Consider the following 20,497-nt stretch of genomic DNA (forward strand, 5'->3'; position numbering starts at 1 on the left):
CCTTCTTCCCACTCTTGTAAGGGGTCCGCAATAAGGGTCTTCAAAATTTTGAAAAAATGTAAATTCAAAGTCCTTAGGGTATTCGTTTGTTTTCAATATATTTTTTGAGGGAATAAAAATAATTTGTTTCATCGAAGAAGAAAGCTTTGAGAAACTGTGCCATCCATAATTTTTGAATCTGACTTTGTTGAACTCTGTCATGTTTGAGAGTTGAGTCACATGTGGATATTGAATTTCCAGTGCTTCGTCCTGTGCTTGTGGGGACTAGGAGGGCTGGTCTTCAAGATTCATGCACCATTTCCATGGGGGAATTCAAAAAATATTTAAAAAGTTATTTGCTAGGTGCGGTGGTAAACGCATTGGCCCTTCTTTTTTTTATTTAGTTGAGATCAATTGGAACAATTTTAGGCCCAAATATGCATTGAGCTGAGAAATTAAAGGTCAGTAGGTGTATCAGCATGTGTTAGATATAATGTGGTGATACATATAACCCAGTATAGTATTGCCAATCTAATAATGCATAACAAATGATGAGTCATATATAACCAACTAATCATGCCGGGTGTATCATAATTATAAAACAGAAATGACTGGTATTATGAAAACAGAGAATAATCCAGTTAAAGAGTGAAATAGCTAAAGTTAAGAAAAAAACGGCAAAGGCATACCTTGTGTACTCATTTACAACAGAAGGACATGATTGTGTCTTCAATAAACAACTTCTTGAATGGGGTAATATATATCCTAGTGATCTGGAAATACATCATAATAACCATCAATAGCATGATCTAAAGGTTAACATTATGTATTTTATATTATGCCTAGTACAGTGATACTGAGTCACCATGTTAAGACTGTGAATCATAAAGTTGTCAACATATAAAGATTGACATAGCAATGTCTAACTAAGAATAATTAGCAAGGAAGTGAAATAACTGAAATGCAGATGCCATCCTGCAGTGGCAGTCAGTTAGCAGCACAGAAACAAAACTAGCGTGCACAATGGTGTCAGCATTTGTTCTAGATAATACAGTGGTCCAGAGTCGACCATCTTGAGATGGCGAATCATACGGTTGTCAACATAATGCATTCATAAAGCGTGTCATTAAAACAACTAACAAGCATGTAAACAACTGAAACATAATGGACGGTGTGGCAAATCATATAGTTTCCAGCATGTGAGAAATCGTATATAACTAACTAGCCAAAACAAGTGTATCCCAGCTACAAAAAAATGACTGATTCTTACAGTCAAATAAATAATATGGTAATGAGCAGACTGGTCAAAGTAAGAAAGAAATCACCACAAAGATGCCTTATGATATGTCATATAACAAGGTAGCCTGACATGTTCTTCAGTAATTGCCATCTCGAACAGAGTAGCATATATCCCAGAAAACCGGAAATGCATCATAATATGCAGAAATGGAACTAACATGAAACAATGTGTTCTGGATAACGAGCTGATACACAGTTGCCATCTTGAGATGGCAAATCATATAGTTGCCAACATATCACAATTCAAATAGTGGTGTCTCATGAGAACAATCTGCAGCTACTCCGACTCCTCCACTGTCAGAGGCTCACAATAAGTTATAATAAAGCTAAGGTCTAAAGTTCACAGACAAAAATGACAAAACCCAGCTAGCATTTTTTATAAGCTATTCTTATCCAATTCTAATGAGAAGGCAAACAATTAAACCAGTAATTTAACAAGCTGTGTGGCAGTTTCCAACAACCACCATTCTCATGGATATTTCCAAAATGATTGCCATGTTTTATGCATAATTACTGTAACTAAATTTGGTGCATGCCTCAAGCAGCAGTATAATCAATACACTTAGCTTTTAACCTGGATAGACAAATCACTATGTTGTGTTGAAAATCACAATCAGAATATTATAAAGACCCTGCTGTGATTGCTGTTACCCATGTTGAAGCTCAGAAATGCAATAAAGGGAAGGGGGGTGCTTAAGATGTTACCACAGTTGGTTGCCTCAAGGAACTGTTGGGTCAAATATGGATATTATTCTCTAACTTCTGATGGCATGACTGCTTGTGGGTGTCATCGTGAAGCAGAGTTAGTGAGTATATGGTCAGGCAAAATTATAATTTGTTTTAGAAACCATGCACAACTGTTGAGGGTTAGGAAGAAGTTATTTGTGCTCAAATGTATCAGACCCATACTAGTGATTGCAGTCCCAAACAGAGAGACGCAAGTTGTTATCTGAAATCATGTAGGAAATAGTTTAGCTTATGCGCTTAATTTAATTCTTATTTGGCTGCCTGTAGTCATCATATCCATATAACTTCTGTTTGTCTCAACATGAAGTCCCTATTATCTCTTACTATGATTGGCAGGTACATGGTCAATACTTCAAAATCTAAGGTTTCCAATAAAATGTTGTTATGGACAAGCATTAGTGACCAAAGGATAAGTGGCATCGTTATTGTGACATTCTCTAGTATGTCTGAGTTGCATGATGGTGCTCCCAACATGTATTCTTTCATATTTAGATCACTTAAATTCCCTTTCTTCAATTTCCTAGTCAATTTCTGTTGACAAGATTCAACTTTTGGTCTGGTCAAAACATCCATCTCCCATTCAAGCTCTGCAGGGGGACACCATTTTCTCATCCAAGCAGGACTCTCTTTGGAAACAGATACCTAGCCTGTCATGACTTGAAAAGTAGACTTACTTCTGACACTCTTAGGACCCGCTCAGTATGACCACAACAAGGTCCTCACTGCCTATGACTGATCGCACTTATTAGCTGTCGCCCATGGCAAACACTCTACAAGTGTACGATTAATTTTTCCAGTAAACCTTTGGCTTGAGGATGATGAAGTACAATCCCTTTATGCTGTATACTATATTTGGCTAAACATTTCTCCATCTCCCAGGACACAAACTATACCCTATTGTCTGATACAATTTCCCTAGGAAAACCCTTCCTTCTTAATTTTGTTTCTGACTGTTCTAGTATTGGGTTCTTTAATGAATTCAACCTCCCACCATTTGCTGTATTAGTCAGCTACAACAATGGCACATTTGTGTTTGTGTGGGAATACAAAGGATGGAATCATTAGCCAGTTTACTCAGTGATCCTTCTGGTAGTGCAACTAGTTGGGTAGGAGGAGAGACTTGTTTTAAGCATTTGTCACTAGTAGAGCATAAGGTATAATGTTTATGCTAAAATGACATCACCACAGGCTACGAGCAAAGTAGCATCCAGGAAGGAAATATGGTTAAAAAATAACTCAGTTCTTGCTGTTCCAGAGGAACAGCAAAATAATTAATGTTGATTACTATATTGTGATTACCTGGTAGCCTCCCAGAAGAGAGAGACTGTTGAAGACTGTGTGTGCATCCGAGGTTAGGCAGCACTTGATGTCAATAACATCCAACACGCTTTGATCTCAAGAGCCCCGACTTCAAGACACTCGATTAAACTTTTTAAAATTTTATGCCAAAGTATTCAGAGTTGAGAAATTTCCCTTCAACTGTGTCATTGTCATTAGCCCCTTCTCAAGACATCACTATGAGCACCTGAATCATGGCTTCTCAAGGGTATTCAAAGGAACATCTATTTTGGACATCAGACCAGCACAGCCTCCTGCTAGTAGAAACTGATACTCTGACAAAGTGACAGATGTGACACTTAATGAAAGTGGAGACTTACACTCTATAATACACCATCTCCTAAGAGCAGATTTATTCTGCATAGACACCTGTACGTCATCTTATACTCTGATATAACCACTCAGTTCATAGTTATGAATCTGGTGGAAAGCCCTAGCTTGAGCCACCTTTTATGATGTCGTCAAATGGACAACACAGATGACTATCCCTATTGAGACTTTGCTTGCTTCAGCATTAGACCGTTAGTCATTTCCTAAACCTTGCAACCTCCTGTCATAGAAGTCTTGCAAGCTGTAGTGAAAAAATACTTAACTCCAACAATGACTAATCCTGCTACCCTCATTCTTCTCAAAGAATATTGGCCACCTGAGCTAGAGCAAGCCTTCCTGAGAGTTGATTTACAAGCTGACTCTGTTACATTGGTATCTTTTTGTTTAACTTGTTTATTTATGCATAGGATAAACACATACGACTGTGTACTACATTATTAGATAGTGCTTTCAGGAGGGGGGAAGATCAGACCAATCGCACCTTTTATGTTCATAAAATTTTAAAGATTTCAGATCCAGGTCCACTTAACTCTGACTGAGCGAGCATAGGGAGGTAAGACATCTGTGTTGTTAGATTAGGGAACCCAACCAACATGACTTCCACAGTGGCCCGACAGAGCAGAGCCCACCCCTTCATAACAATGCAGTACACTATAACATATTAACCAACAACAGTACACTGTAAGTATAGTAAGCATCGACAACAGGCATGGTCGGGGGTGGGGGAAGGGGGAGGCCCAGCAAGGAAACACAGCAGCATCCCTGAGTGACACAGGAGCCAGATCGAGGGAGCGAGGGTGGAGCCACCCACGGCGACCCCCCTCAAGCAGCAAGACCGGAAGCATGCCCACCTGGGCACACCAAGACACACATTTGTGCAGCGGGAATCCCCTGGTCCAGCACCCCAAAGCTCAACCACGACCAGAGCTCAATGGGCAGACGAATCAGTTGAGGGACTCTCATCCTCACTCGCCTGCACACCAGTTAGCTCAACAATCATTGAATGCCAGAGTTCCAAATCTCAGTCAGCATACTCATCTAATCGAACCCTCCGCAACCGGCATTCTTCTGCAGTAGCCCATTCAACTAAATCATTTAACCAAGTAACATGTATCGGGAGTGTGGGCTGGCCCAACAAATTGCAATGCACCTTTTCGCCAATAAAAGCCCCAGCTGTACAAATCTATATGCCATTTTCCAACCCTTTTTGGGGACCGGGATCAGGCCCAGTAGGCAATGCTTCATTGTCAGTACGGGGTTCTCTAGAAGCGGACGTCGCGGATATTAGCGTAGTCCTAGGTTGTATGTATTCCTATTTGGAAGGGTAAAGTCAGTGGAATGTCAGTTGGAAATTACCGAGTGGAACAGCGAGGGGTGGGAAGAAGGGAATTTCCTTTTACGGACTAGGTGGTCTCACACACTATATAGTGTCATGCTTCATCATTTGACCACCTAGACCCACCCAGGTAGGACAGTGCCACCTGGGCGGACTCAACCTCACTGTTAAAGGAACAGGAGGGAGTGCGTAAATAAACTTGTTTCTGGAAAGATCGGGATCCAGCTAATCTACTGAAAAACTAAAAACACCTAAGCAGACCCCTGTGCAGAGCAACAAATTTAATGGTGGTGTCTGTCTGGTGTAGTTAAAAAGGGGGGTTGGGACACCTCTGTGAGGACAAGGACTCACAGGGTCACCTAACTAATTACTAGCCTACGTCTCACGTTGGAGGAAAATACTCTATGGGGAAATCAAAGAGTGATAAATTGAAAAAAGAATGATCTACATTACCCAAGGAATTACCTTGAGGCGGCCCTTTTCTTAGAGGCAGCTAGCCTCTGGTATCCAGGAGGGGGAGTGTCCCCTTATAGTCACACATACATCAAAGGGGACGCTCGCCGTGCGCCTACTTCGTCCTCTCCTTGGACCGCTTGTCACAAGCGGTCCAAGGAGAGGACGAAGTAGGAGAGGACGAAGTAGGCGCACGGCGAGCGTCCCCTTTGATGTATGTGTGACTATAAGGGGACACTCCCCCTCCTGGATACCAGAGGCTAGCTGCCTCTAAGAAAAGGGCCGCCTCAAGGTAATTCCTTGGGTAATGTAGATCATTCTTTTTTCAATTTCTCACTCTTTGATTTCCCCATAGAGTATTTTCCTCCAACGTGAGACGTAGGCTAGTAATTAGTTAGGTGACCCTGTGAGTCCTTGTCCTCACAGAGGTGTCCCAACCCCCCTTTTTAACTACACCAGACAGACACCACCATTAAATTTGTTGCTCTGCACAGGGGTCTGCTTAGGTGTTTTTAGTTTTTCAGTAGATTAGCTGGATCCCGATCTTTCCAGAAACAAGTTTATTTACGCACTCCCTCCTGTTCCTTTAACAGTGAGGTTGAGTCCGCCCAGGTGGCACTGTCCTACCTGGGTGGGTCTAGGTGGTCAAATGATGAAGCATGACACTATATAGTGTGTGAGACCACCTAGTCCGTAAAAGGAAATTCCCTTCTTCCCACCCCTCGCTGTTCCACTCGGTAATTTCCAACTGACATTCCACTGACTTTACCCTTCCAAATAGGAATACATACAACCTAGGACTACGCTAATATCCGCGACGTCCGCTTCTAGAGAACCCCGTACTTTCGTGTGTACTTTGAATTATAGGGAGCTAAGTACGGAGTGTTCCTCCATAGTTATCCCCCCTCCTCCCTCTTCCTCTCTCCATGTGTAATGAATGCTTCATTGTCACCTGCACTCTCAAAGCCGTAACCTCCATTAGCGTCTTCACTACTTGATGCCAAGAAGGTTGGACAGAGCCACAGACCCGTGCCATATGATCAAACGTAGCCGACAGCTCTCCGCAATGGTTACAACTATCAGGCCTTGAAGGAAATATCCTATTTAACCGTTGAGGTGTCAGGTATGCTCTATGTAAGTAATAAAAGTGTGTCAACTTAAACCTAGCGTTACTGGTCGCATCCCGCACCAAAGAACAGGTCCTATTCCATTCCCCATCTGTGAGCACCATTCCGAGACTAGTGTCCCATTGGCCTCTAATCCCCTGAAGGTCAGTCAATCTGTCACTCTTGAGAGCTTTGTAAGTTCGGGATAGTAGGCCTCGATCACCTCTGGGATCAAGCAATGACGCCAGCAGGCGAGATTCAACGGGCTCCTCCAGAAAGGACGTCCAAATGCCTCTGGCTGACCGCACAATGTTTGCATATTGTAAGAACTGTCTTGGACCTATGCCAAACATTGAGTCTGCCTCCTCCCTCGTAATGAACGTGCCATTGTGATATAAGTCACCAGCATTGTTACAACCCCCTGTACGCCACTGAACGAAATCCATTACCTCAGCAGCTTTAGTAAAAGGCCGAATCCACCACAGGGGGAGCAGGCGAGCATATGGGGCTTTATGTAGGACCCGCACCACTGCACTCTCCCAAGCCCTCGACACCTGCTCCACAAGGTAGGGGGTGCCCTGCGGAACCCTAGAGCCTCCCATTAGTATATGCGGGAGGCGCTCCACACAGACTGAGCTGGCTAACAAATCCTTTTCCCAATTGGGCGCATCCTCACACCATCAGACTGCATACTGTAGCAACCCAGCCAAGTAATATAAATATAAGTCTGGCAGTCCTAGCCGCCATCAGCCAAGTCCAATTTCAGGATTCCCATGTAAACACGGCATCGTTTGCCTGCCCAGACTAAGGATAAGAGCAGTTTATCTAGTTGCCGAAATATCAAAAGAGGGAGCTCACAGAGTGAATTCTGCATAACATATAGGCAGCGAGGAAGCAAGATCATTTTACTGAGCGTGACTCTACCCATAACCGATAGCGGGAGAGAGGTCCAAAACTGAACAGATGCACGGAGGCCCTCCAGTACTCTACCCAGATTTAAATTGAATTGTAATTGCGGCGAATGAGCAACTCGGATGCCTAAATATGAAAAGGACTCAGTCTCCCAGGTTAAGCCCAATTGGGGCAACTCCGAAGCACCTATCACAGACAGACCTGCCATCGGGAACAACACCGTTTTGTGTCTGTTAATGCTTAAAACCGACACCTGCCCGAAATCATCCATCATTCCCAACAAGAGGGGGACCGCCTGTTCAGGCTCCAATACGTACACTAGAGCATCATCTGCGTACAATGAGATTATGTGCATTTTCGCCCCCACCTGGATACCCCAACCATCCAAGCCAGTCCGTAGTTGAATAGCTAGTGGCTCCATGGCCAACGTGAACAGCAGCGGCGACAGGGGGCAACCATGCCGTGTGCCGTGTTCAATCATAAAGGAGTCTGACACAATCGCCCCTGTATGCCCGGGGCGCTGAATACATAAGACGCACCCAGGATAAGAAGACAGGACCAATGCCCATCCTGCGCAACACCTCCCATAGGTAGTCCCATGACAGGGTGTTGAACGCTTTTTCCATATGTAACGGCACTAGCGTTGCGGGGAACGCAGAGCCTCGCGTCTCGTGAAGCACATGCGATAAGCGCCGTATGTTCATATGAGTTCCAATCCCCGGCACAAAACCGTATTGATCCCCCTGCACTAAATGCGTCACCACTCTACTCAACCGAGAGGCCAACACTTTAGCGAGTAGTTTAACATCAACATTAAGCATGGATAACGGCCTATATGAGCCTGGGTCGTCAACCTCCTTTCCTGGCTTTGGTAGCATAACTATCAGAGCTTCTCGCATATGCACCGGTAGCAGACCCTCCCCTCGCGCCTCATGGAGTATTTCCAACAGTCGAGGAAGAAGCACAGCAGAATATGTACGATAAAATTCGACTGGCAGCCCGTCCGGACCAGGTGCTTTCCCAGTCGCCATAGCACTCAACGCCTCTCCCAGGTCGTCCAATGAAACCCCTCCCTCCAATTCCTCCGTCTGGGCTGTCGTAAGGCGAGGTAACCGGAGACCATTCAGGTACGTCAGAATCTGGGTCTCGTCCGCCCTCCGTGGTGCAGCATAAATAACTCGCAAGTGCTCACGCAGGTGGGCATTCACCCTTAGCTGCCTTAAAGTCCTTTCCTCAGAGGAGCCGTGGAGCAACTGAATAATGGGGACTGGTCTCTCTCGCCAGAGGAGCCAAACCAGCATACGCCCAGAACGGTCTCCCTCCCGGAATAGTCGCTGCTTATATCTCCGGCGGACATAATTCTCTAGCCTATCCCAGAGGTCCACAATTCTACCTCTCACCTCCAGGCAATCCACCTCCGAAGTGTCGCCATTATCAACTTGACGCTATAGAGTAGCCAATCCTCCTCCTGCCTCGTGAGCTCCTGCTCCAGATGCTGCCTAATTCCATATGTTTACTAAGACTTTCCCCTCTAATAACAACTTGCAGTGCCTCCCACTCTAAGCCTTGGGTCCCTGCCGTACCCCAGTTCGTATGAAAGTATCCAACTAGCTCATCCTGGAGATCTTTTTTTATATTCCAGATCACTTAGTAAGTCTGGGCGCAACCGCCACAGGGGGATCGCTGGCCTGGGCATGTGCGTCTCACACTCTAGAAGGAGGGAGGCATGGTCTGACAAAAACTGGGCCTGATAAACAACTCTGCAAACGTCTAGAGAGCCATCATTGGCTAGAAGAAATCTGTCCAGATGGCTGTAAGCCCCTTAGGCGGGTGTGTAACACAAAAACACTCTAGACGAGGGGTTCATTTCTCTCCACACATCCACAAAGTGGAGATTCCTCATAACGTTTCTCAGTTTGGCAGTCATATGCGCTTTCATATTCATCTTCGGGGGGTTTCTATCTAGCTCTCCATCGAGGACGCAATTAAAGTCGCCTGCTCACAGAATGGGTATCCCTGTAAATAATATTAATTCCTGTCGTATCTGATGATAGAATGCCGCATCATCCATGTTAGGGGCGTAGATATTCAACAGACAGATCTCACGGCCATCAAGTAAGCCATGAAGAAATATGTAACGTCCTTGCACATCTGCTTTGAGACTTTGTAGTACAAAGGGAGTCCCAGGGGCCACCCAGACCGAACCCCCTCTAGCATAGGAGGAATAGGTCGTGGAATATAATTGCCCCCTCCACTTTTTCTGCACTTTTTGAACTTCATTCTCAACCAAATGAGCCTCCTGCAGGAGAGCGATATTTACGCCAAGCCGCCGAAGGTACATATGCACTCTATAGTGCTTCACATAGGAGTTTAACCCCCTAACGTTCCATGTAACTATGCGTGTCAAGGTACCCACCATAGTCTATTCTGTTCCACACACCTCACCACCCCTCTGGGTTGTCGCCCTACCCCAACCGCCCACAGCCCCCACCATATAAATCCCCGGTTCCACGCAACTAGGCAAGTCGATGTCCCTAAACAGAAAGTCACTCACAGCGCATACAGTGTCAAATACAGAACTCCAACTCAAACAAGAACCCACAGATAAGTTCCCCATCCCACCCCGGGTAAACACCTCCTACAACTAGTGTCTGCCCAATTGAGTGTGTACCCCACTATCACTTCTATAGTCCACAAGTGGCAGGCGATCACCGCGCCCGCTCGATAGCTTGATTCAGGTCCGACAGCGCTCCAACACTCCGCTCACGCCAATCGTCCGGCCCGCACACACACTGTACCCACAAGTAGAACTAACAACAACAACAATGGGGGGGTTAGCTCAGTCCCACCACTCCGCAGCAACTCCCGGCACTATCATTGACCCGGACCCTCGCTACCTCCCATCCATAGTCAGCAACAGAAAGAGAGGGGGAAGGGTCAGAGAGAGAAGGAGGGCACAGCAGGGGGAAGACCTCAAAGAATCCCCCAAAACCAAAGTACGTGGCTCCAGCCCCGACTGGAGGGCCAATGAGGCATTCAGGTGCCCTCAGGGCTCAAATCTGGAGACATTCAGCCCGCAACACAGGGGGACCCTGAGCGGGAGGATGCCTCTGACGTGACAGTTTGAACCAACAGTTTGGCCTCCTCTTACTCCTGTCTCAGACATTCAAGACTCGGGGTGCCGTCCGAACGAACAATCACTCGGCTTCCTTAGCCGGCACCTCCTCTGTCCCTCGGGGCCTTCTGCCACTCTCTCCAACCAGGAAGTCCGGCATTCCCGCCACACTGTTCCTCTCCAACCAGTCCCAAGCCGCTTCAGGAGATGGAAAAAAGTGCGAGCGACCTGCAAGGAGAACTTTCAACTTAGCTGGGAACAACAGCATATAGGTATAGCCCAGTTCTTTAAGCTTGCACTTAACACCCGCAAAGGACTGCCTATAGAGCTGCACCATCCTGGTATAGTCAGGGAAAGAAATTGATGGTGTGATTTTCAAAGGTAGGATCTCCATGTTTGCACACCTCCTGCAATATTACATCTCGATCTCTGTAGTTAAGGATCTTGGCTATAATTGTTCGTGGGGGGGCTCCTGTCGGTGCTGTTAAGGCTCTGTGGGCACGCTCCACCACGAATACAGCCGATAAGGGTGCCTCAGGTAACGTTTTTCGGATCCAGTCTTCCAAGAAAGCCTCCACATTTGCCCCCTCCCCACCTTCGGGAAAGCCCACTATGCGGAGGTTACACCGTCTTGCCCTACCTTCAGCATCCTCGACCCTCGCCTCCAGCTTGTGCATTTTAGCTTCAAGGATGGCCACCGAGGCCTTCAGCATATCCACCTCCGACTGCAAGCCAGTCACTTGTTTCTCAGTGGCCACCGAGCGTTCCGCCACTACCCTTAGGTCCGCTCGAAGCAGATTGACATCCACCGCTATGGCCGCGATCTGAGTTGCATTGCCTGCCGCGAGGACTCAATAGCAGCCAGGATTTGTGCACCAGTGGGTTCTGCACCTTTCTCCAAGAGGCCTGGGGATCTTTTTGTAGACTTGCACCTGAACTCTGCACTGTGTATTGGTCCATTCGTGTTTGCTGCGTACTCTTTTGCGTTCTATCTTTGCCCATGGTATCCACCTGCTGGGCCAGCAGTCACTAAGGAACACACCAAATGCCAGGCTCAAGCCCTCCAGGAGGGAGGCAGGCAGTCAAACTCCGTATTCCTGCTGCCCAACACTTCTCAGCCCCTTAACCTCCCACGCCCCGGGGCGGTGCCAGCAGATGTAGAAGCAGCGCAGGTGTCGTACCTGAGCCAACGGATCCAATGCACAGCTTGATAGTTCTGCCCTCCAGAGCCAGGCAACCCAAGAATTCTGGTAGATCTCCAACACAAAGGAGTCACTCCTCAAGAACTAGTCCAGCGACACCTCCAGCTGCCACTGTGTGCCCCATGCAGCTATGTGAGCCCCAAGCATCCAGGGCCTGTGTACACCCCGCAGGGGGCAAGCACTGATCTCCACTACTGCCTCAATCACCACAGCAGGCCTCCAATCCAACTGGGAGGCCCAACTCCAACACTGTACCCACTCTCTGGGGGGGGGGTCTGCAGAGTCAAAGTCCACTCAACCTCTCACTCTGAGTGGCTCCCCTGCAGGAAACTTCTTCCCTGGATTCGTGCCACTCCAGTGTCTCCAGCGGCCGATTTTCGCCACGTTTAGATCGTGCCCGCGATTACGGCCGCCATCTTAGGGTCACAGGCTCCGCTTGCATGCCCCCTTGCTGTTCGATTTCACCACCCGCTCTCCCACTACACTCCTCAGCTCCTGCTAACTCCAGGACTCAGCTGAGGGGTCCGCAGGGTTCTAGGGGCCACAGGATCAGGGAGGATTACAAGCCAGGATCAGGAGCACTCATTTAGTGCTTCCGATCGGCCATCTTGCCAACCACGCCCCCGTTACATTGTTATCTTTGAAGTGGAGGCACTCTTTTGGCTATGAGGTGTTGATTACTGAGAAAGTACTTATTTGGATGCATTGGGACGAAAAGTGTGCGGTTCTGCAGTAACCACTTTAAAAGCAGCTAGCACTACTTGGATGCTACAATTGATCCCCACTGAAGTCAATGAATAGTTTCAGAAGACAGACAATGAGAGAGACTGCACAGTTTCCAAGTGGTTTCTACACCTCTGTTTTCTAGTGACTGTGTTTCATATGTATATGAAATATTGGTGTTCTTGTTCAGCCCTGCTTCTGTATATGTCTTGTTTTGAAATTTGACAACTGGGCATTGTGTTGTCATATCCTGATTATCAGTGTTTCTCCTAGAGGGTTATGTGTGTCCTAGCACTTCTGTGGTACATTTAGACCCCATTTTGGCTGCTGTTTGCTTTCTTCAGGCATCTTGGGCTGTCATTTTGCGCAATGTATTGTTAGACATTAGGAGCTTCACTATCCTATCTGGGTTGGTGATGTAACTCTACTACGGTGAAGGACCTCTATCAAGGTGAAGGATACCTCAAAGTGATAGCCTCTGTAATGTTACCTTGTTTTTGTTCTTAGTTTTTATTATGATGTTGTGCTTTCATATTCCAGGCCCTTTGTTCTTAAGACTTTCATCTGCATCTCATAAACATCTCTCCTCCTGGTCGTTTAAATGAGATTCCAGCCCCCTGAGGTGACTAGCCATCTAATACTTAAAGCCTTTACCATTATTATTTTAGGTCTTGTGGTACTTTGGTGCTTTGTAATGCTGCTCGCCTCTTTGGAAGTTCTTTACTTGTTATGTGAAAGTGTTCTGTGGCCATTCTTTTGAGGGTTCATGTAATACTGACTTAAGATTCGGAGTGCTACGTAGAACCGAGTACTGTCACAGAGTCCGACATTTTGCAGCATCTATAGCCATTGCCTTTGCTTAACAGTTTCAATTTATACCCCACAAAAGGCCTCTTTAAAGCATCCACGTGCCATCTGACTTTTTCACATAATCAAGTTTAAACATTTTAAATTATTAAAGTGTGTCTATATAGCTTTTGTGACTAATCACATGTTTTGTGACAGACAGGCCTACCTTTTCAAAGCATCGTAGTAAATTTAAATTTAGAATTATTGACCTTTGTAATTTTTATGTCCAATATGATTTGTTTACTCAGCTTGCAAGTTTTAGGTTTTATGATCATAAATCAAGCATATAATTATTTGATAATCTCTTTTTCAGATTCTATGCTGGAGGTCCTAAAAGTGGAAGATCTACAAGCTAACAGTGAAGCTGTTTTGTACTGTATGGCAGCCCTAAAATTCCTGTCTGGAAATACCACTCTTCTCCATGACCTGTTTGGCAAAGGGGCCCTAGAATTGTTGGTAGAGCTGATGAATCAGATAAACAGCAGCAGCAAAGAAACTCACACAGCAGCTTCCAGTTTGGGACACTTGCTAGTTCAAGTTAGTGCGAACTTTGTGCTTTTTAAATGTTTGTATTGTAATGGAAACAGTAATGAAAGAATAATCAGAATTGGAGTTGGAAGCAGATACAGCCATTGTATGTTGTTAATCCCAATCTCTTGTTTCCGCAATCCTAACTCTCTCTAGGATGTGTGTATATATATAGATATATATGATCAATGAGAGCACTTTACAGCATGATTCTCAGAACAATTTTAGCATAGTTTATACACAGTTGTGTAGGAGAATTCATGAAAGACACAATGTATAGTATTCCTTGGTTGTCATTTTCTCTGTATACAAAAGACCAGAAATCGAATATTTTCCACATTCCCATGTCCATAATGTTCCAATAGTTAAAGCATTGAAGTCACAATTGTTTCTATAAAAAACAGCAAGTAAAGCCCCATACCCAAGCTGATAATCACTTTGCTCAATTATGTGAAGCATTATAGCTAGACAGTATCCACGTTCAACAGTGTGTAAAGTACCATTGCCAAGTCAGTATTCATAGTGTCTCAGTGTGCAACACATTGCAGCCAGGCCCATCACAAAACCATCTCATCACGTAAAGCCCATTTGCCATTCTAACTAAAGCATGTGCAGTTCCACTTTTTTGACAGTATTTAAGATGTAAACTCCCACTCTAGGCCAATATCTACAATAACCTTGAATTAGATAGCTATTATCCACTTTAACCATTGGCCCGTAAAGCCCCATTGGTGTGGCAATTTCCGCAGTATTCGTAATATCCCTCAATATGTAAATTCCATTGCCTTGCAGTAACTCACAACAGCCTCCATTATGTAAGTCAAACTTTCTTTGTCATCTGTGACCCTACACCTCACTGGCAGTCTTCACTCTTGCAGATGGAATCACCAAGCACCAATAGCTCTAGCTGCACACCATTAGTGTTGAAAGGTTAATTGAGGAAGTGGAGTTTAATGGATCTTTCTTCTCTGCCCTAGCTATCATCATGCTGCGGGCCAAGGTCTGTTTCTGCGTCAAATGTTAATCCCCCAGGTTTAAGTCCTACTGTGGAGTACTTTACAGTGATTGTGAAAAATGTGTATATCTGCTAATCTGTCACAGAGGAAGGTGCACAGTTTTATTGGTCAGTCCATGAGACTGTGCTGCTTCCTGTTCCTTTTATCCACCTCTTCCGTCGAAGCATTTGAGTTTCGACAAGAGAGAAGTGTTACTAACCTGCCACGCAGTTTTATGAATAAGCAATATTCGTTTCTTGAAACAAATTCTTTCCTTTGAGCATCTTTGGAATTAATTAGAGAAAATACAGTCAATTCACTGTAACATGGTTGCCGGACTGACAAGTTGCTCCAAAAGTGCTTTTATTTACCACTTGAAGCTAACAGAATTTGCATTCTAAACTTGATCATCCCGTTCCGCCCACCCTTAGCACAGTATATTTTGATGCTAATTACTGAAGTTCTTCTGCCTGCTCCCAATTAACTGCCCTTTACAAGGCTTATACCTTTAGCTAAATATTCCATCAGACCACAAAGATTGGGGGCTCCCTGTCCCAGCTGGGTAGTCAGTTAATTGCATTAAATAATTTAATATAGTTAAAAATATAGCTAGATTTTATTTAGTGTAATTTTTTTATTTATTTTACATATTTTTGTAAATGTAGAGCAAAAGGAAAAATGCTAGAACACTTCATTTAATTTGAATATATTAAATGAATATATTAAATAACACTTATTTTAATGAGGTTTAAATTAAGATATAAACTCACAGTTAAAATGAAATGTTTTTTAGTAATGTTTTACATTAAATTATATTTGCTTACTATTTTAAATATATATTTTTTAATTTAACATGATTTCCTATGTGGTTATATTTTAAGTCCTGACCACCTCCATTATTTTATGTCGCATGGTGTTGCAGTATTAGCAGTTGGCCCTGTGTAGTAGTGGATTTACTACTGTTTCATTTTGGCAGTGATAACTTGCTCTTGTACATTTCCTAAGCTGTCCTTTATCCTTGTGACACCTTATCCTAGTGCTTAACTTGTTACCTAGAACATGAAACACTTAGCGACTAGTAGTTTCGCTTTTTCAGTTTAGTTTGAATTGCCCATTATGCACAGTGATGTTGGCTATGTCAAGCTGAGAACTTGCTAAAGGTCTCAAAGACAACACAGCCATTTGGCAGATATGACAATTGAATTATTTTTCTGAGATTGTGTGAGAGGTTGAATGGCTCCATGACCTAAGGGGTTTCTGCAGCTGTCCAGGTTCTCCTCCTCAAGTGCTGACAGAAACAGATCAACTAAGACGATGTACTTTCCATTTAGATATGACCATTAGACCAACTGCAGGTGTGACGTCCTAGTTCCACAGACTGGAAGGTGAGGCGGGAGGGGGCATGCTAAGTGGGGACAATGCATTCAACATTCCCAGAGGAGAGACTGAGCAGTATGAAGACTTTACATGGCCTTGAGCACCTGCTTTTAAGAACTGTTGTTAAGCTTGTGATAAAGAGCAGAGCTTGATAGTGGGAAGCAGAGACAACACACAGAGCTTTTTGAGCCAGCAGTGACTCGAGCTCACTGCAGCCCATCCCCAAGGGCTGGGCCAGAACATAAACTGTGTAGGAGGGATGAGGTGAGGTGGGCGTGGGACTGGTCTGGGACAGCTTTGACTCTTGTGACTGCATTGCATCGCATGCAGAAACGTGACATGATGGGGTCAAATTGCAAATTAGCAAGTTTGGTAGTTGTTTCATATGACAGGTTAGATATGTAATATCTAAATAGAACCCGGAGAGGCTCCATAGCTAATGCGAATATCAAGGGTGAGAGTGGGCACCCTTTCCTAGTGCCCTAACCTATGGGAAATGAATCAGGTATATATGATAGAGGCTTCTAGCTGCAGATTCCTTACCTTTGAATTTCCCAGGTATCAGACTGGATCCAGAAGATTTTAGTGTGAACAGTTCCCCTGTGCTCCGTCAGGTGGCTTCGTTCAGTTCCGTGCATCTGTGGGCTGGTATGAGGAACTGGGTGATGCTGCCAGTAAACTGGACACATCTCCAGATACTGGTTTGGTTTCTCCCCCTACCGTGGCTACAGAGGAGGGAGCATCAAATGCAATGATGGTGAAGAGGGCAATGGAGGTCCTCGATCTCTAACTTCCCTCTGTGGCAGTCAAGGCTAACCGCTTGAAAGAAGTGCTTCAGCCTCGGGTTCCTCTTCAGAACCCCTGCTCCCCTTCAACGAAACACTGATTGATGTCCTGTTGGGGACCTGGTCCAAGCCCAGCACAGGGGTTCCTGTGAACAGGACAATTACCCACCACCATTGCCCTGCCCCAGGTGACCTGAGTTTCCGCACCCGGTACCCCACCCCTGAGAGCTTGGCAGTTCAAGCCTCAACTTCCCATGGCATGTTCCCTGCCACTCCCCCGGACAAGGAATCTGGTAGAGACAATATCTAACTGCAGATTGCTTACAGACCCACCCATTCCTTTCCACTCACGGACAGATTTGTAGGGTTAAGGATTCCTAGTTTAGAAACACCAGTGTCAGTGCACTTCATGGCTCTGTGCTCCAGGCGTGGAAAGTCATGAAAAGTAATGGCCGTCCGCACGCTGAGGTGGTGCATATATAGGTGACCGCGACTGCACTTCTGGTGCCAACGACGCTGACGACGAGGCACTGAAGCGAACAAAGCCATCTGATGGCGTGCAGGGGTACTGCTCAGGCAAAAATCTTCAAGATCCAGTCTGACACTTGGGAAATTCAAAGGTAATGAACCTGCAGCTAAATATTGTCTCTACAAAATAATTTGTTACCAAAGGTAAGTAACTTGCACACCCTTGCAATCGGAGCGAAATACAGGAGCCCCAACCAGCCTCTATTTTCTGGCCCAAACCCCATTCTAGCCAGGAGCTTCAGCATGTAGGGCTATCCCCCCATATCAAAAGATTTCTTGTCCAAATATATTGCTACTGGGTGTGTGCTTGCCTCTGGTATCCTCCCCAGTATGGAGAGCAATTACATAAGATTGAGGAATGTATTCTTCTTTGGTATGAACCTATTTTGGTCTTGGTGTACCAGCATGTTGATAATAGGGGTCCACCTATCAGCTTTCACTTTCCGAAGTATCTTACTGTATGTGTTGCGTAATGAGAGGGGACAGAAAGAACACACATCCAGAGGATGGCGACCTGGCTTAGGATGGGCAACTATCAATGCCTCTGGCAATGATTGTGGTAACGATTCAGTTTGTTTGGCTTCCATGTATAATTGAAGCAGCTTAGGGGTCAGTTTTGGTTGATATGTTACATAACATTCCACTGGTAGTACACTGACACCTGGGGTTTTGTTGCTCACCATTTGACCTATTGCTGCATGTATCTCCATTATCGTTAGAGGTTAATGTAATATGGCTCTCTATAATGGGTCAAAACGTGGGATGGGCAATCTGTCCACATAGGAGCTTAAGGTCTCATCTGTCACTGTCTGTGGATGTACATAGGGTTGTATAATAAGTCTCACACACTTTGCTAATAGCTACTTGTGAAGTGACAGTCTCGCCAGTCAGCATCATTATAGCCCCCTATAGGGATCCTGCGTGTGTCAGTGTAGAGGAGCCATGCCAACAGCCCCATCTCCCCATGCGTGCTGGCAAGCTTCATATTTCATATAATCGATGCGCCACAGATGGTCCATTAGTGTACTGTGCTCCCTACACAGGGCGGTTAATCTATGTGTGTCCCCCAGCTCTGTCCCCATTTTCACCTCCACATCCTTATATGGCACTCCAGTGTGCTAGTCTCAGCAAGTTTAGCATTTAGCGCCATATGAGGTCTTAATGCACATTCCACAAATCTCTGTCTTTAATGCGTCCCATTCAAAGCCTCCTGTGAAGGCCGTACCATCATCTGTTTCGGCAAAGTATGGATCTGTACCTTCCCCAACAGTTTCCCTATATGGCGTGTCTATTAATGCTTGGTGTCTTATCCAGGTGGCTGGTTGACACCTGTTCGGTATAAGTCAATAAGGACGCTCAGTGAAGGACCACACACCAATTATGAATACAATTTAGCTTTACTATAATTTCAGGTAAATGCAGGCTTTTAGCACATTAACAATAGTTGAATAAGAATAGCAATGAAAAGCATCTATTCATAGATATATACACTACAGATAGTATCTATGTATACGAATGAGCAAAGAGTTCATTGACAGAGTAAGAATAGCAAATAAAAAAAAAAGCATCTATATATGTATATATATAAGTACACTACAAAGAGCATCTATGTATACATCTGAGTAAAGAGTTCATTGACAGATATAAACTTGGAATAACTGTATACCAACATGTGATACACTACGATGTTCAGGGAGCAGAATATTAACGAGTTGAATACTTCAGATAAGCTTTGATTTACTGCACACTAAAATGCATATTTCAATTACTGTGGCAGACTCACACTACAATGTTCAGTAAGGCAGGAAAAAACTATAAACGAGCTGAATTTCTCAGATTATAAACACAGTGCAAGTATAATAATCAATCATAATAATAGAGCAGAGAAACGAAAAGCCTTTCATCCCTGGGTGGAACTTAATTTAGTCACTTAGTCCACGAGTGCTGGGAAGCCCTCTACTGCCCGCTTGGACCTCTCTCCCCCTCGAGCGTCACGGTCTTGGAACAGCAAAACAGGGAGGCAGCTCTGGGTCTGAAGATGACAGTTTCATAACTCCATCTGCGAGCTTAAAAATTCCCTCACCCACCTTTCAATGTTTAAATAAGCTGAAGCTTGTCTACCCCCTTCCAGTATTTTCTAGCTATGTTATCAGTATATGTCTCTTGGCTGTCTTGCCATTCCCTGGCCATTTTTTTCATTCCATCTTTTACTGTGGTCTCGTTCTCAAGGTTGAGACTGACTCTCCTTTACAGCCTGTTTCTCACACATGCAGCTGCGAATAAGTTTATCTACGAAATGTCAAAAGAAAACAAGCTTGAAAGCGAACATCGTGAATTTCTTCCACGTTGTTCTGGCTTCGGCAGGCATCACACTCATTTACACTGTTCTAGCTAATTAACCCTTCGCGTTACAATGTCTTCCGCACCTTTCCCTACACTGATCACTCCACCCCTTAGATGAGTGCGATGCTTGCGAAAACCAAAGTATTTATTGTAACACTTCGCTAGCTAGATTGCTACGAATACTTGTTAGCATTATTCTAAGCGCCTGCATTTTAGTATAAAGCCGGTTTGTGCGTACATATAGTCTACATAGTATAATCATTAGCGTGACACAGACAATCAATAACCAGATTAACGGATGTAACACTATATTTATCGTTTTCGTAGCTCCTGGTGCCCAACCTAAGAAGATGTCATACCAATGGTGCTCTCTTTCTTGCTGGATGCGTGTAGCAGTGTGCATAAGCTATTTGGCGTCTATGGTCATCTGTATGGCTGCAACCTTGGTATATTTAGCTGCCATGTCGAATTAAGCAAATGTGATTTGTGCGTAGCGCCTGATTGCCTCTAATCTAGGTAGCTTCACAACAAGCGGGATGTTCCATTCTAACT

The 20,497-nt window shown here is 44.7% G+C and overlaps 1 protein-coding gene across 2 annotated transcripts in view; it reads left to right on the forward strand.

The window, feature by feature from the left end:
- ARMC2 (armadillo repeat containing 2) overlaps window positions 1-20,497 on the forward strand; it is a 450,139-nt gene that overhangs the window by 255,835 nt on the left and 173,807 nt on the right. For both annotated transcript variants that reach the window (XM_069235455.1, XM_069235454.1), the window contains exon 10: window positions 13,703-13,926. In XM_069235455.1, the coding sequence (XP_069091556.1) occupies window positions 13,703-13,926 (224 nt within the window). The remainder of the gene's footprint in view (window positions 1-13,702; window positions 13,927-20,497) is intronic.

This window comes from Pleurodeles waltl, chromosome 5 (genome assembly GCF_031143425.1).
Source record: "Pleurodeles waltl isolate 20211129_DDA chromosome 5, aPleWal1.hap1.20221129, whole genome shotgun sequence".
Lineage (NCBI taxonomy): Eukaryota > Metazoa > Chordata > Amphibia > Caudata > Salamandridae > Pleurodeles > Pleurodeles waltl.